At 34.9% G+C, this 17,090-nt stretch overlaps 2 protein-coding genes across 3 annotated transcripts; both read left to right on the forward strand.

Moving 5' to 3' along the window:
- Positions 1-2,324: 2,324 nt before the first annotated feature.
- LOC127801822 (probable nucleolar protein 5-1) lies at positions 2,325-8,512 on the forward strand. The gene is made up of 9 exons (XM_052337258.1): positions 2,325-2,450; positions 2,751-2,849; positions 3,015-3,056; positions 5,446-5,625; positions 5,718-5,882; positions 6,138-6,338; positions 6,874-7,371; positions 7,451-7,585; positions 7,675-8,512. The coding sequence occupies exons 2-9, from the start codon at positions 2,772-2,774 to the stop codon at positions 8,116-8,118; spliced, it is 1,743 nt and encodes a 580-aa protein (XP_052193218.1). The 5' UTR covers positions 2,325-2,450; positions 2,751-2,771; the 3' UTR covers positions 8,119-8,512.
- A 1,543-nt stretch (positions 8,513-10,055) lies between these two features.
- Positions 10,056-17,024, forward strand: LOC127801823 (probable serine/threonine-protein kinase At1g54610). 2 transcript variants are annotated; one of them, XM_052337259.1, is made up of 8 exons: positions 10,056-10,357; positions 10,501-10,900; positions 10,988-11,272; positions 11,413-11,730; positions 12,197-12,424; positions 14,313-14,413; positions 15,779-15,878; positions 16,459-17,024. In XM_052337259.1, the coding sequence occupies exons 2-8, from the start codon at positions 10,592-10,594 to the stop codon at positions 16,792-16,794; spliced, it is 1,677 nt and encodes a 558-aa protein (XP_052193219.1). In that variant the 5' UTR covers positions 10,056-10,357; positions 10,501-10,591; the 3' UTR covers positions 16,795-17,024. The 2 variants fall into 2 exon arrangements, with proteins under 2 accessions (XP_052193219.1, XP_052193220.1); XM_052337260.1 differs by having other exon boundaries at positions 10,056-10,333.
- The last annotated feature ends 66 nt before the right edge of the window (positions 17,025-17,090 follow it).

Genomic DNA, 17,090 nt, shown 5'->3' on the forward strand with positions numbered 1-17,090 from the left:
TAATAAAAAATCGTCCTTAGCATTAATTAAAGTTACCTGGGCGGATGCCAATGCCATTCATCTCCTTTGCATTAATTAAAGTTGCGCAAGTGCCACTGCCAATGCCATGAAGACTTGTCCTTTGCATTAATTATAAGCCATTTTGAATTGACAGATTCAACCCTTTTCTCTCTCCTGCAGCATAAGTGGCGCACTGACGCCCCATCTCTCTCTCTCACACATTCTCTCTCTCTCTACTCCCATCATTCTCTTTCGCACTCTCTGTGCTCGGCACAACTGATACCTCCATTTCTCACTTCTCTTTTTCTCACATTATCTCTCTTTCGCTCTTTGCTCCCATAGCCTCTCTTCCATCGCTGCAACTGCCTCATATCGCTGCGAGCTCCACCGCCCCTTACTGTCGCCATCCACAACGCTGTAGCTGATGGTTGCTGACTCGTTGCATCTCGCTCGGTGCTATTGTGCGGGCTGCCCAACATCCCTGCCTCTCTCTTGCGTTCGTTCTCACTTATTACCACTGTAAGTTATCTTTTTTTGTGCTCTATTGGGTTCTAAGTTTCAAGCTTTAGGACTATTCTATAGATTTGGTTTAGATATGTAGTTGTTGCTTGCTTTTGATTAATATTGCATTAGACTGTGATAATCACACCAGACCACACCGCAAAGTTTTCGTGAACCAAACCAAACCGTGCGGTTTGGTTTAATACCAAATTGCATGTATGGTTTGGCGTGTTGAAAATACCCTAAACCGCCCAAACCGCACCATGAACACCCCAGCTGTCATTGTATTCAAATAAAAACAAGTAATTATTCAATAAAAGAAAAGTAATTAAAAAAATATTATATTTCTAATTTCAATTATTAAATATATTATATTATAATTTATTATTAATAAAATATTAAAAATAATATCAAAATATTATAACTGAATAATTTAAGGGTAAATTAGTTTAATAAAATATTATAACCTAATTCAACATATCATTCCAAGGTTTCGAAAATTACGTCTAGTACTCTATTAAGGTTAAAAACTCATAACAATTTGCATTAATATATTTTTTAAAATACTCAAAATCCCTTTTAACTTAAACATTCTCTTCCATAACTTGTTCTCTCATCTTCTCCTCTAGCAATCTACTTTTTATCTCTTATATCTCATTACTATATAACTTTTTAATTATGTCACGATAATAATATTCTTCAGATGAATTCTATCATTATAATAATTTTTTTATTTTTAATAAAATGAGATTATATCTCATATCTAATGGAGAAACTTATTCAGGTGAATTCCGTAACTTGACAAGTGCTTGTAAAAAGATATTTTTTTATTATTTTCATACACTTATAAATATTTAATTTATACATATTAAAATATTTATGTGTATATATATATTTTAAAATACATTTATTTTCATTCAAGTGTTTATATTTATATTTTTAATAAATATATATATTTTTATAACAGATGGCACAAGACTTTGTTCGACTAGTCTAGTTTGTGCACACCAACTTTGAACACATGTGAAAAATAAAATGTAACCCAAATATTGGCCATTGTGACCTTAAATATAAATTCACTTAAATCTTAACTCAAAATTCTTTCCTTTCTAATATTGTTACCCTGTGGATAATAAATAAATTTGTTAAATTATATTTTTTGTACTTTTAAATTATATAATATATAATTAGTATATACAAACTTATCGTATATATATATTATATAAATATAAATTTATATTTATATTGTTTAGTTAGGGGTTAAAAGAAGACAATAAAGTAAAATTAGAGGTGTATAATTGAATCAATCGAAATTCATTAATTGATTAAATCGAATTAGAAAGTAAAATAAATTAAACTGACCGATAAACTTGAAACCTAAGCTAACTTATAATCGAAAAAATTAAATAGAAACCATATAAACTAAACCGAATTGATTAAATCGAAGAAATGAAAAAAAAATAAAAATAATCAATAAAAAACACATAAAATCTAAGAAAATGACGTCATTTTATAAACATAAAAATAATATCATTTTAAATTTCGGTTGGTTATGTTATTCAAATAAAAAATTTAAACATTTAAGAAAAATTAACCAAATTGAATTTATGCAAAAAAAAAAAAAAACTAAACTGATAAGTTTGATCAATTCAATTTAATTAATTTAAATAAATTGAACTTTTGCTCCCCAAAATAAAAGTATGGATTTACTTGTATAATTAAAAAATAAGTTAACAATAGGGGCATTCAATATAATTTTTCAAAATAGAGAGATGAATCTTGCAATTATAAAGCCTGGGGGCGGGTAGTGTATTTTCCCATAATTTAAATAATAGCCGCCGAAACGCACCAGTGCCAGCTCAGGATACAATCCAACCCTCTCGTTTCTTAAACCCTAGAACCCCTCCTTTCTCCCTCTTCTCTCGGCGTCTCCCTCAGCGAAGAACGAGGTAAGCAATTTTTAGGGTTTTTTCACTGAATCTTCTTTGTAGCCTACTTTTACTTTAAAGAATGTTCTCATCTCCCAAACCGTAATCTCTTTCTCTCCTCCATGTATATATTCATGTATATCTATATTTAGACACACTGGTTAGGTCCAAAGAGACACGCGATTTCTGTCTGTTGATTTTAACCCCGGAGTGTTTGATGTGGACTTTGTATCGTATGATCAGTGTTATGACGGGGTAGGGGAGTGATTAAGTAATGATTTTGTGCTCTACTGGGTGATTCAGTATACAAGTTTGTTTCAGGTGTGTTTTGTTGATTTCAAGATGCTTGTGTTATTCGAAACCCCAGCGGGGTTTGCCCTTTTCAAAGTATTGGACGAAGGGAAACTCTCCAAAGTCGAGGTAAATTTCTTGTGCTTCCTTCTATTCAGCCGCGATATTGCTATCTTAATGTTTTTATATACGTGCTGATAAAGAGGTTTGGGCTTTGTCAGCTTGTTGTTTCTCTGATTTAAGGTTTGTGTCTTATTCAATTACACTATCGGTCCTTTCTTTTTTTTTTTTCAGGACTTGTGGACACAGTTTTCTTCGGCCGAATCTGCCAGACAGGTTTGGTCTCATTTATGTTTTTGTTAAACGCATGTGTAAATGCCTATACGGAATTGTACTTACTGTTTTGGTTGTGATTTTGTTCTCAGGAACTTCAGTATTTAATTTAACCAAGGCACTCAATGGTTTAGTTGGTGGAAGATTCTGTTAGATATGCCAGGAGTAGAATATGAAAATAGAAAGTGATATAAGGAAGGAGTAAATAGTTCATTTGATTAAAGCATTCTTTAGCCAACTTAACAGTGGAGATAATATATAATTGTATGCCTGCCCAATTACTAGTGCCTGAAAGTATGCATTGCATCAGACTGCGAGGTTAACGATATGGAAAGAAACAAATAGTCAAGTAGCAGTCTAGCTGCTTTGTTCGGTTATGACTCCATCTAAGCCTAAGCCTCTTCTAGGTTGTAAATTTATTAGGCCACTACTGCTTTCTTTTCTGGTTTCCTTCCATGTATCCAGTGCTCTCATGTTAGAAACATGAATAATTGTAGAATTACAGGTTTTCAAGATACTTTTGAAATGGCTAAGCATTGTGTCTTTATTTATAATAATCAGACCAGTACCTCTTCCTGGCCCATATGGAAAACAAAGTAGAATCCCATGGAAATCCTTTGATTGGGTCTTTGAATGAAATGAAATAATCTTTTGGTGTGAAGAATTATTTTTCTCTGACAGGCCTCAAATGGAATAAAATAATGGCAAAAGCAAATGGAATAAAACAATAGCTACAAAGATGAAATTTTTCTACTCCTGACTGGGACTTGCAAAGATGACAAAGCAAATTGAAACTTGGTTTTGTGTCTTGTCAATCAAATGAATCGACACAAACCAACATTCTTGTGCAATCTTTCATTTAACGAAGAACTGCTGGTTGAACTAGCAAGCATTAAAACCATTTCTTCAACAAGCGGTTATTTAGTATGACCACTAATTGAACCAATCGTTTTAATAGTCAATGAACCAATTCAAGAAACTGCAGGTTCAATTAGCAGTTCTTAGACCAAAAAAAAGAAAAGAATTGCCACGTCAAACATTTTCAACATGGTATGAAGACACGGAATAAAAAGTAGTAGTTTGGTTGTTATTTTGTATTTTGTAGTATTTTTGGAAATGTTATTACAACAATAATAACATATCTAGCCTTTATCCATACACTTCATATCAAACTTTAATGTCTCTCCCAAAGTCTTCTTGGGTCTGCCTCTACTTTTTTTTTTGACTAATTGTTCCATTTCATCAACTCTGCTCACAGGAGCGTCTCTTGATCTCCTTCTCACATGACCAAACCATCTTAGTCTAGTCTCTCTCATCTTCACCTCGATTGGCACTACTCTACCTTATTGCGAATAATTTCATTTCTAATTTTATCTTTTCTTGTATGACTGCACATCCATCTTAACATCCTCATCTCCGCTACACTCGTATTTTGCTCATACTGGTATTTGACTGCCCAACATTCTGAGTCATACAGCAAGACTGGTCTTGTAGCTGTCCTATAGAATTTTCCTTTCAGTTTTAATCGGATTTTACCATCACATAACACCCCCGATGCATTTCTCCATTTTAGTCAACCTGCCTTAATTCTATGTGCGACATTCTCGTGAATTTCTCCATCTTTTTGAATCACTAATCCCAAATATCGAAAATGGTTTTTTCTTTGTAAGATTTGGTCTTCTAATTTTATTATAACATCATCCACTCTTGTATTCTTACTAAATTTACATTCCATATATTCTGTTTTCTTTCTACTTAATTTAAATCCCTTAGATTCTAAATTGTTTCTCCACAACTCAACCTTAGTGTCCACTCCTTTTGTTTCATCCACCAACACTATGTCGTCTGCAAATAGCATACACCATGACACCTCTGTCTGAATATCTTTAGTGAGTTCATCAATTACTAGAGCAAATAAGTATGGACTGAGTGCAGAACCTTGATGCAGTCCTATTGTAGTTGGAAATGTTATTGTTTTTGAAAAAAAAAAAATGATAATACCATTGAGTGCGATCTAGTTCTAAAGGAAGAAATGTGGTTGTAGGGTTTTTGAGAATTCTCAACGTTCTTTTGGTGTCTCAAAGGGAACTATTTTTTTCCCCCCTTTTTCATGGTTGAGGGAGGATATGCCCTTTTCTTTATGTCCCTGTTTGGTTTTTTGGATGATTTGTATGTAGTTCTTTTGTCTTTGGCTGAGCAAGGTCTTGATCCTTTCACACGTTTTCCCCCACAGGCGATTATTCTTTTTACTCTATGTATTATGTCATTTGAATAAATCTTTCATGATTTTCCCCCATGTTTCTACCATGGTCTGGCTTCTTTTGTTGCAGTTGCCTTAATTGGTCCTTGATAATTTATCTGACCACTGCTTTGGTTCAATATCAACATTTAGGTTGTGAAGCTAAAAGCCTTCTCCAAGTTTGAGAACACATCCGAGGCCTTGTCAGCAGCGACCTTATTGATTGATAGCAAGCCTAGCAGAGGTCTGCGCAAGTTTTTGCGTGCTCATTGTGATGGTGAAACATTGGCTGTTGCTGATTCCAAACTTGGAAATGCAATTAAGGAGAAATTGGTGAGTTGATGCTCTTTCCTTTGATGCAAATCCACTCTAATTCTTCTTCTACTTTTATCCCCTTCTGAAGTGAATCGGTTGGTTTCTTGCAGCAAATTGAATGTGTTCACGACAATGCTATCATGGAACTGATGAGAGGGGTGAGAAGCCAGTTGACTGAACTTATCTATGGTCTGGCTGCTCAGGATTTGGCACCAATGAGTTTGGGTTTATCTCACAGCCTATCCAGATACAAATTGAAATTTAGTCCTGATAAGGTGGGTTCATTGCTATTATTTGTTCTGTGTATGCTTCCTTAGTTGTGCACATCCCTAACCTGGTTTTCAACTTTATTGGACTATTCTATTCTTTTTTCTTTTTGGCTAGTTGTATTAGTTTTGATTTTAATGTTGTTTCATTTAGCTGACTCCACCTGGTGGAATTAAGGCTTGGGATTATTGTTGTTGTCATTATGCCATGTTATTTATTGAAATTGGTTCCGTGGTCCTCTGGGTATTTTATGGTTCTATTAGGTGGATACAATGATCATTCAGGCCATTGGCTTGTTGGATGATCTTGATAAAGAGCTCAACACATATGCAATGAGGGTTCGAGAATGGTATGGTTGGCATTTCCCAGAGCTTTCAAAGATTGTACAAGATAACATCCTTTATGCCAAGGCAGTTAAGCTGATGGGGAACCGGTCCAGTGCTGCAAAGCTTGATTTCTCTGAGGTAGGTCTTCAGTTTCCAATGTCATTGTCATGGTAGTAGTCCTAGTTGCCCGTCTGTTGATGGGGTCAAAATTTAAGAACCAGAAGCAAGCATTTGCATCCCATAACCCCGGGTGGTTCTACCAAGATTATAAGTTGCTTGCTTAAATGAACAAATGCTAGTCAATTTGGTGGTGTGATAGTGTAATCTATTCCTTTATTACATGTCTTCTCATTGCCTTGTATATCCATGTTTGCCTGGATGTGACATGTAAAGGTGTAGGATACATGCCCTACCCCATACACATATCTTGGGTTCTACATTCCAGGGTTGTGTTCCAATGCTTTGGCACACTCAATACTCATTGGCCATACCCTATATGCAACATAAGTACTGATGCATATATTTGGAGAAAGAAAAGAATGAAGTAACTTTGGCTACTTGGAAATAATGTGGACAATAGAGGGTCTTGACTTGCTTTAATTTGTGTGGCATGACAAACTCGTGTATGAAGTGATTTTATTATTCATTATTTATTATTTTTGCATATTTACAGATACTACCAGAAGAGGTTGAAACAGAACTGAAAGAAGCAGCTGTGATTTCCATGGGAACTGAAGTTAGTGAGATTGATCTGATTAATATCAAAGACCTGTGCGACCAAGTTTTGTCTCTTTCGGAGTATAGAGCTCAGCTGTATGATTATTTAAAGAGCCGGATGAATACCATTGCCCCTAATCTTACTGCACTTGTTGGAGAACTTGTTGGTGCGCGCCTCATTGCCCGTGGGGGCAGCTTGTTGAATCTTGCCAAGCAGCCTGGAAGTACAGTCCAGATTCTTGGTGCGGAAAAGGCTCTCTTCAGAGCCCTGAAGACAAAACATGCAACCCCCAAGTATGGACTTATATTCCATGCGTCTTTAATTGGTCAGGCAGCACCGAAACATAAAGGAAAAATTTCTCGGTCACTTGCTGCCAAAACTGCACTGGCTATTCGATGTGACGCTTTGGGAGAGAACCAAGATAACACTATGGGATTGGAGAATCGAGCTAAGGTAGTTTGTTGTAATTCAAGCATGTGTGTCTCTTGCTTGTTACCCTCATCTGAATCTTTTCTTAACTGTTGTTTTCTAGCTTGAGGCACGATTAAGGAACCTGGAAGGCAGAGAATTGGGTCGTTCTGCTGGATCGGCCAAGGGCAAACCTAAGATAGAATTCTATGACAAGGACCGTAAGAAGGGGGCAGGGGCAATGATAAGCACCGCAAAGGTTTGCATTTAATTGTATTTCTCCTTTTCTGTTTTGTCAACGTTTTCCCCCCAATGTTTGTGTAATGTGGACTCCTCTGTTTCATGTAGGTCTACAATATTTCAGCTGATTCTCTAATCGGGCTGACTGGAGGAGCAGCTGTGAAAGACGAAGAAATGGTCCCTCATGAAGCAGAACCTTCTCAGCCTGAGGAAACCAGAGACAAGGGTCCAGTTGCTGATGGAGAGAAGAAAAAGAAGAAAAAAAAGAAGAAGCAGGAGGAAGAGGAGGCTGTAATGGAGGGCACTGAGGGGGTTGCTGCAGAGCCAGAGAGCAAGGAGAAGAGAAAAATGGAAAAGAAGAAAAAGAAGAAACGTGCAGCTGATGAGTCTGAGTTGCAGAACGAAGGTGAAAACGTTGATGTAGAGGAGAAGAAGAAGAAGAAGAAGAAGAAGAGAAAGCATGCAGAAGCTGAGGAAGAAGAAACTGAGACTCCAAGCAAGAAGGACAAAAAGAAGAAAAAGAAGAAGAAGATGATGACTCCCGAAGATTGAGAAGCTTTTCAGGTACAAAGTTCGTGCCCGAGTAGAATCCTAAAAAATGCTAGGAATCTTGGGCAGTTTATATAAGTGTTGCGATTTGTGAAAATTTTGCCTGATTGGTATAATTGTCTTTGTTTCTATGGGATCTTGAAAGGAGAAACAAAACTCATTTTGCTGTAGAAGACAAAACCCAACAGCTCCTGTTATCCTAGTTGATTTCTATTTAGAGAGAGCTTATTCAATGAATGAGATAGGCCGATTTGGTGTTTTACGACATTGAAAAGACCATATTTTGGCCATGTATTGAGCCATTAGCTTTCAAACACCAAATTGATCCGTCCCGATTGGGATATATTGATGGTAACAACATTTTCTTATCCGATTCATAATATGTCATGTATTTCAATGCTCGTGCATTTTTTCTTTTATTTCTATACTTATTACACACCATGTCTTTTTATTTGTACTTGTGATAATTTACTCTGTCTAATTTTAAATATTTTGTCAAGCATTTTATATGCCAATATTCTATTAAGATATCTGGTAATTATGATGGGTACAACATGTGGATGAGAAGTTATGTTAAATTAGTAAGGCGCGTTAGATGATTAATTATATGGAGCAATAATCATGCCTAACCATGCTTTTGAGTAAAGTGTCGTCGATTAATGTTATTTGCCATTTCTCATTCATTTACTCATATCAAATTTCTTTTTGTTTCAATACAAAAATTATTTGTCAAAATTTCTTAGATTAGTTATTGTTGCACTTGATGACCAAATTCAAAGCAAACTGACTTAAAGATATAACATAACTTAAAAAAAATATATATATATATATATTGGTGATGTTGCTAATTTTTAAGTCTTAATTAAAAAAAAATCATCAAGATTTATAGCTTCCAAATTAACATCACATAGATGAATGTTTATTTAAAATTTGCTCCTCCCAAAATAAAAGGTATAATAGTAACTTAGTCCAGTTTACAATGTACATATACAAATAAAAAATAATTTTTTTATTCTTTTATGAAAATCTGTTTACATGGCTTGAGATGACCAAAATGATTAAATAATATTCTTGTCAAATATATATTATTGTTATTAAAATACAACAATAATTTTTTAGTATAGGAAATGCGAGCGACTCTCTTGGTGACAAGTGAGACTCACAACTACGTTTAGACTCTATTTACTTTCAAACACTCCATATTTATTTGAATATTGACTTAAATATCGAAGAATCCCTATGAGAGACACTCAATCGTACTCTTAATTGATTTCTTTTTTAATAGGTCCTTTATCATTTGTAAGTGACTTAATAATGAGTGAATTCTTAGGTGACAAATAACCTGATAAGAAATAAATAGATAAATCGATCGAGGGTGCAGGTGAATATTCCTTATGCAAGTCCTTTAATATCTAAGTCAATTTTCAAATGAGTATAAGGTGTTTGAAAGTAAAAGGAGTTTAATTACCGTTGTGAGTCTTACTCGTTATCAAGAGAGTCGCTCATATCTCTCATGCTAAAAGTTTATTATTGTACTTTGACAATAATACATGTATTTGATATTTATATCAAAATTAAAATTTTTAAATAAATAAAAGTTATAAATTTAAAACTAGTGAAGATCGTATTTAAGATTAAGGGCATTGATTATGTATATAAAATTAAAAAAAAGATGCAAAAATTTAATATACTATAAATAATATAGAGCACCAACAAGATTTATTTATTTTTATAATTCACGTTACGAAATGTTGTAGATATTTATTTAATAAAGTGTATAAGAATAAAGAGTTATTAAGTATATTTAAAATATTTTATAATTTAAATTACAAAAAATTAGTATAATGTGGACTAAAATATAATCAATCATATTTATATAAAAATTATTTTAATTATATAATAATACGTTATTTACGTTATACAAAAACACTCCCGGCTGGTCTAGGAAAGCGATCGCTATCGTATCCGACTGTCAGCCATTGCCGATTGCCGAGCTTTTTGACTTGCAGAGATGGCGACGATAGTATGCGCATACACGGACGTATTTATATGGTTTCCCATATATACATTTGTACATATATATATATAGCGATGTCTTCTCGTCTGTACTAGATGACGGCGCAGGCAAGAGCATAGAGACGAAATATATAGAGGGAGAGAGAGAGTTTTGAGATCTCTCTTTCTCTCTCTTAGTTCACAACTACCAGATTCAGTCGAAGTACGTAATTGCTCGTTTATCACTGTAAGAGGATTAATGACTTTCTTTGCGAATTAGGGTTTTATGCATTTGCCCGTACATCACTGTACGGGAATTGATGCCTTTTGAGATCAACTAAATTACGGTGTGTGTTGATCGATCTTGTGGAATTTTTTTTTTTTTTCTAGGTTAATGAGAGTGTAAGTGGTTGATTTGTTCTTATATTGGTTAAATGGTAACTGGATGACTTTAGCGAGAGATGAAGCATAGATTCAAGGAATGGGGTGTGTTTTTGGTCGAGATGCCTCATCGGGCATAGTTCAGGAGGAGAAGGAAGAGAAGAGAGAGGCCGAGAATGAGAGGAAGAGTAAGAAATTGGGCGTTGAATCCAGGGAGGTTGACGGTGATCGGCCGTTACAGGGTGAGAGAAGAAGGTTTAGGCCAAATCCGAGACAGAGTAATCCTCCGGAACACAAGCTTGGGGAGCAAGTTGCAGCAGGATGGCCGTCTTGGCTTTGTGCACACGTTGGGGAAGCAATTGAAGGTTGGCTTCCACGGTGTGCTGATACTTTTGAGAAGATTGACAAAGTGAGTTGGGCTTTTCCGTTCATTCGTCTGGTTCTTGAAGTGTTTTTATGTTATGACTATTTATTCTTTTGTTTTTGTGTGGATTAGATTGGCTCAGGAACATATAGCAACGTGTACAAAGCAAGAGATACTATAACGGGCAAAATTGTTGCCTTGAAGAAGGTAAGATTCGATAATGTGGAACCAGAAAGTGTGAGATTTATGTGTAGGGAGATTATTATTTTGAGGCGGCTTGATCATCCTAATGTCATAAAATTGGAGGGTTTGGTCACTTCAAGAATGTCATGTAGTTTGTATTTGGTGTTTGAGTACATGGAGCATGATTTGGCTGGACTTGCAGCTACCCCAGAAATTAAATTTACAGAAGCACAGGTTAGACCTAGTTTTTGACAGTTTATGACATACAATTATTCCTAGGATATCCTTTTGACAGCATACCAGCCACAAAGTATACTAATTTTTATTTTCCTTTTTTTGTTCTATTTAGTTTTAACATGTTGCTATTATTACAGGTTAAGTGCTATATGCATCAGTTATTGTCTGGACTTGAGCATTGTCACAGCCATGGTGTTCTCCACCGTGACATTAAGGGTTCAAATCTTCTTATTAACCATGGAGGAGTCCTTAAGATAGCTGATTTTGGGTTGGCAACCATTGTCGATCCTAGACACAAACACCCTTTGACTAGTCGGGTAGTTACACTCTGGTATCGAGCTCCCGAGCTTCTTCTCGGGGCTACTAACTATGGTGTAGGCATAGACCTTTGGAGTGCAGGTTGCATTTTGGCTGAATTATTGGCTGGGAAACCTATCATGCCGGGCCGTACTGAGGTAAGCAGCTTCTATACTCTGTCATTTGAAAATTTCTATTCACTTACATTATCTGTTTTCTTACGGTGGCAATAACTTCCCAGATTAATTTAATTGCTTCAAGAACTAAAAGTGTATATCTTTGTTTCTGATATTATGGGATTACTTAGGATAACAAATGGTTGATGGCTAGAATTTAAGTTGCATTGCAGTGTTGGTAAATTTTGGAATTATAATATTCCAAAAAATATAATCCCAAGTCTTTGCTCAATAGTTGGAATTTTATGTCTGGTGTGGCCTCTTAATTTTAAAGGAGTTTTTTTTGTTTTTGTTTTGTTAACAACAATAACATCGTCATATCAAGCCATAATCCCACTATCTTGGGCCCTTTTTTAACAAAAACAAAGAGCAAAAAAAAGTTTTCATAGTCAAGGACTGGTTTCCTTCTTTTTATGCTATTGACAATTGTTTTTCTTGTGTCACCAAGGTAGAGCAATTGCATAAGATTTTCAAGCTGTGTGGCTCTCCTTCTGACGAATATTGGAAAAGATCAAAATTGCCAAATGCAACCATATTCAAGCCTCAGAAACCTTACAAGCGTTGCGTTTCAGAGACATTCAAACATTTCCCTTCATCATCACTGCCTTTAATTGAAGCACTGATTGCAATTGATCCAGCTGAACGTAAAACTGCAACAGATGCATTAAGGAGTGATGTCAGTTTCTACTGCATGATTGCCTATTTTTTTCATGCATCACATGACTGTTCTTGGCTTCCATTAATGTCCTTCCCCAATGCTAATTTTTTGTATTGCTTTTTCTATATGATTTTCTAATTGATGTTCAGTTGCTGAAATGTTTAAAATTGTCATGAAAGCATATAGTTTATTGTGGAAGACGTGTAATGTATTATTTTAGAAAAGCTTTATTTTGCAAATTTCTTGGAAGGAAATTTGCAAATGAAGTAACTTAGTTTATTTACTTTCTTATACCCCCTCAAACCCTCTATACAAAGCCCCCCCCCGGCGGCAAGGATATGTAGATCAGACTTCCTTAAGCCCTGCATTGATGAGAGCCTTGCATACTGATTTGCCCTTTTTATTTGCTTGGTGGATTTTATATGTACTGATATGTACATATAAAGAAGACATATGGTTGACATGGCAATCTTGAAATGGAAGTGTAAATCAAGATGGGGCCCACTAATCAAAGGGAAATAACATGATCCTGAATACTTAATCTCTAGACTTTACCAATGAAATCTGATGGACTAAATGGTCTTGGGAGAAATTTTCCACTGGTTGAAGGTGAGATAGTGTTTATCTTAATTCATGCATGGTGCAACAAATCTTATCAATCCCCACTCCCCCAGGGGATGGATGTGCCAGAGTGTCAATTCCTTTTAAGTTTTATCCTTGGCAATGTGCTTCTAGGTGGGATAAAATACTTGATGAAGATCATAGAGACAAATATTTTGGGAAACAATATTTTAGACGTAAAAGTAGAAATTAATATTGTTTATTGTTTTATTAGTTTCTTTATTGTAATTTGTTTCCTAAGTTTCTTTTAATTTTTTAATTTCTTTTATTTTTTCAAATCCTAATTAGATAGGGATTACCTTTATAATCTTAATTAGATTATGCTGAAGTTAGACTAGGTTTTTATCTATTAGTTGTCTATAAATAATCCTTTAGTAAAGTATTGAAAGACAAACTTTGATGAATAATATTGAATATTACTATTGGTTTCGAGTTAGGAGCTATGGCATTACACTAGGCATGCATACAGTGCCTAGTTTATTTGTCATTTATTTTATAGCATATATGTAGTTTTTATGGCACCTATACCTCTTTGTATCTTAATTAATTAATTTATCTATATTTAAATTTAACCCAAAAAGATAAAATTCCTTTTCTTCTCCCCTTCCAAATTATGATGGGCAAACATGTCTTTCAATTGGAGAGCAGGACTTTAAAGTCCATGGTGCTCCTGTCCATTTTTTTGCTCCTGAAATTGAGATGTTGGTACGGCTTTTTAATTTTAAGCAAGGTCAAGGTACCTTATAACAAAATGCTCTTATTTTTCTTGACTTTTAGCAGTTTGTATAGGTCTCATGTTCCCTGTAGCTTATTTTCTCACTGCACAAGGTTTCAGTTTAAATTTTTTGTTCGCATAAATGTCAAAATCCATTTCTTTCTCATTGATATCTCTTAGCTTACAAGTGAATGAGGGACAAGGCCATATTTACTTGCCACTCTGAGAGTGTTCCATTAATTTCCTAACAAACTTGTTGGCAATTTTAATAGTATGCTTATTTTTCTGCATGAAATCAACTGGCCTATAATAATTTGTCTTTCTACTGGAGCTAATAGTGATTACATAATGGACTGAATGCATTGGTTTACCATTCAATATAGAGAGTGACTTAATAGACTGGATAATTTTAGTTTTTGATATCCCAACAGGTCCTTCATGTTTTGAATATCAACTCTGTGAATGATATTTTTTCTTGCTGAGAATAAGTTTTGATATCATAATGTGTATTCCTTGCCTTTATACTTTCCATTTTTCTTTTGCCCACTGTTATTTGTATGTTTGCTGTAGTTTTTTACTACAGAGCCATATGCTTGTGATCCTTCTAGTCTTGCAAAGTATCCTCCTACGAAAGAGATGGATGCCAAAAGACGCGACTATGAAGCTCGCAGGTATATTCCTTTTTTTGTTTTTTTGCTGAGAAGGTATAATTCTTCTTTAACTGTAAGGTATCAAATTCTGAATTCTGGCTGTCTTCAGGAGTTAAATCATAATTTGTATGACTTTAGGTGTGAGCTTTTATACTTATTGAATCTTAAAAATCCCCTTATGATTTTATGGAATATTGATATGTTTCTGTTTGTATTTGTTTTTAGTTAAGGCTTACTGGATGAGACACCAATTTTCTGGAGACAATCATTTATTTGCTGCTTTGGATGAAAATAGAAGCTTTTAATGTTTCCCTAAGTAACTTCATATATGTCTGTCCCACACCCCTCACCCATTAAAGGAAAAAGGGTGGTTATTGTTATCATGAATCAATTACAATTGGATCATAGCACGTTGTTTTTCTGATTGCTTTACATGTATATATATTAAGAAAACCAGAGCTTTGACATTAGAAGTGTTGGGAACCAACCTAGTACTGAAGTGTGAGAAGCTTAGGCTGATGATATATTATGTGAAAATAATACAACCACTGGGGGCACTAGTATACAAGGAGATTAGAAGCTTGTACCATTCTCCAGTGGCCTAAGGTATTGATTTAATTGGAAAAGTTCTTCTGGAACAGGGAAGGAAGAGAATTATGTGTCATTACTCAAGTCCAGAATATAACTATACTGGAACTTCTTGTGCAATACGTAGGTTTGTCAGATTAATTGCTGCTCTCTTCTATCTCTCTTGCTTTCTTTTTATATTGTTGTTGTCTGTTATTGCTGCAGGTTAAATCTACTTGTACTGTACATTTAATATGGGGGAATATTGTTGTGTGTTTAATGGAGTCCATGCATTTTCGTTCACCATCTTAAAATTTTGCATTATTTGCATAGAGTATGTTTCACGGGAACAATCTGTTTTATTAGCAATTACTATTTTGTTTTATATATAAATAGTTTAGCACTCTCTTTCCACTCGGGAAAAAAAAAAAGTCAAATAATGTTAAATGTTAACATTGGAGGTATCACGTAATGGGTTTCATCATGGATTCATCTCCTTATTCAGGAATTATTGAGATTCTGGAATATATTCCAAGGTATTACAGAAACTGTTTGCAAAATAATGTAGAGGTTTACAACTTGCCTTGGGGCACAAGGTCTTGACTATGTACATGAAGAATATGTAACGTTTATGATTGTGAATAGCATTGTCATATTTACCAATGTATTAATCATATTAATATCTTTGTTGAATGTTCGGATATACAATAAAAAAATGAACGTGTCTCTATTTGTTAGACCTTTTTCTGTCCTTTCTGCGTTCATCTACTGGATAATTTTTCGTTTATAACTTTTGACAGAATTGTACTATCTATGCAGGCTAAAAGCTGCTAATAAAGCCCAAGGTCATGGTGCGAAGAAAACACGGACACGCAACCGACCCGTTCAAGCAATGCCCGCTCCAGAAGCCAATGCTGAGGTTCAATCTAATTTTGATGTATAACTATTATTACTTTTGTCTTAGTTGAAAATTGAAATCATTGACCAACTAATTCCAAAACCTGAATTCCCTCAATGAGTTTGTAGTAAGCTATGCAATTAATTTTTTTAATTGCCAGCAGAAGAGGTCACAAAGTCCTAATGTTGACATTCTTCAGTTTGCTAGTCTGGAGAAACTGGAGAAAGCATATTACAACCCTATGAAACTAAGGCTAAACCTTTTTTTTAGGCTTAGTTCCAAAGCGAAACCTTTTTACCCAAAAAGAAATTTAAAAGAAAATAAAAGAATCATAAGTTGAGCTTGGTCCTTTGGCAATGAGTTTAAGCTCGTCTGGTGGCCATTATAGAATGATTGATGTGCTCTTTTATGAAGAAACAGCTTATCCAAAAATACTTGTGAAGATGCATGTTCTCATTCATTGCCATTGGATGGTATTTGATTTGATCTGATCTCATATGCTTGTAGTACATTTGCCACAATCCAGATTTCCCTGTAGGTGAAGAGTTGTTGCTGTTATCTATTTATATCAATTTATTTTCTTGATTTGTTTCTGAAGCAGCTCCTGCGTCTAATCACCCATGCGAATGCAAAAAGCAAGAGCGAGAAGTTTCCTCCGCCTCACGAGGATGGATTTCTTGGTGTGCCCTTGGGTGCTTCACATCGCATAGATCCCGGCCTTGTTCCTCTTGATATTCCTTTTAGTTCCACCTCATTTACATATTCAAAAGAAGCACTTCAAAATTGGTCAGGTCCTTTTGTTGACCCTGTTGCTGTTGGTGCTTCAAGTGGGAAGCAGCATGCCATTGGTGATACCCGCGAACCGACTAGATCGTTCACAGGCAAACGAGACAAAAGTAGCAATCACTGGATCAGAGAAAAGCAAACATTAGCTTGAAGTTTTGTCCAATATACTGGAATTATATACAGGATTGCTTTAATTCTAGGATCACTGCTTAGCTGTTGGATCAGAATGTATATGATCAATACAGCATTGGCGCTTGTCCTCTGGCCCAAAAGAAAGGTATCTTCCCTATTGTCCAAAGAAAGATTTTCCCCCCACCTTATTTCTTAGGATTGAGAGGCTGCTTTTGTTATGTATAATTTAATTCTTTTTCCTCCTAAAAATCCTTGTTTCTGACCTTTTACTGTTCTAATTAACGAATTTTGAAAAAAAAAAAAATTGTGGGTCCA

This window comes from Diospyros lotus, chromosome 5 (genome assembly GCF_014633365.1).
Source record: "Diospyros lotus cultivar Yz01 chromosome 5, ASM1463336v1, whole genome shotgun sequence".
NCBI lineage: Eukaryota > Viridiplantae > Streptophyta > Magnoliopsida > Ericales > Ebenaceae > Diospyros > Diospyros lotus.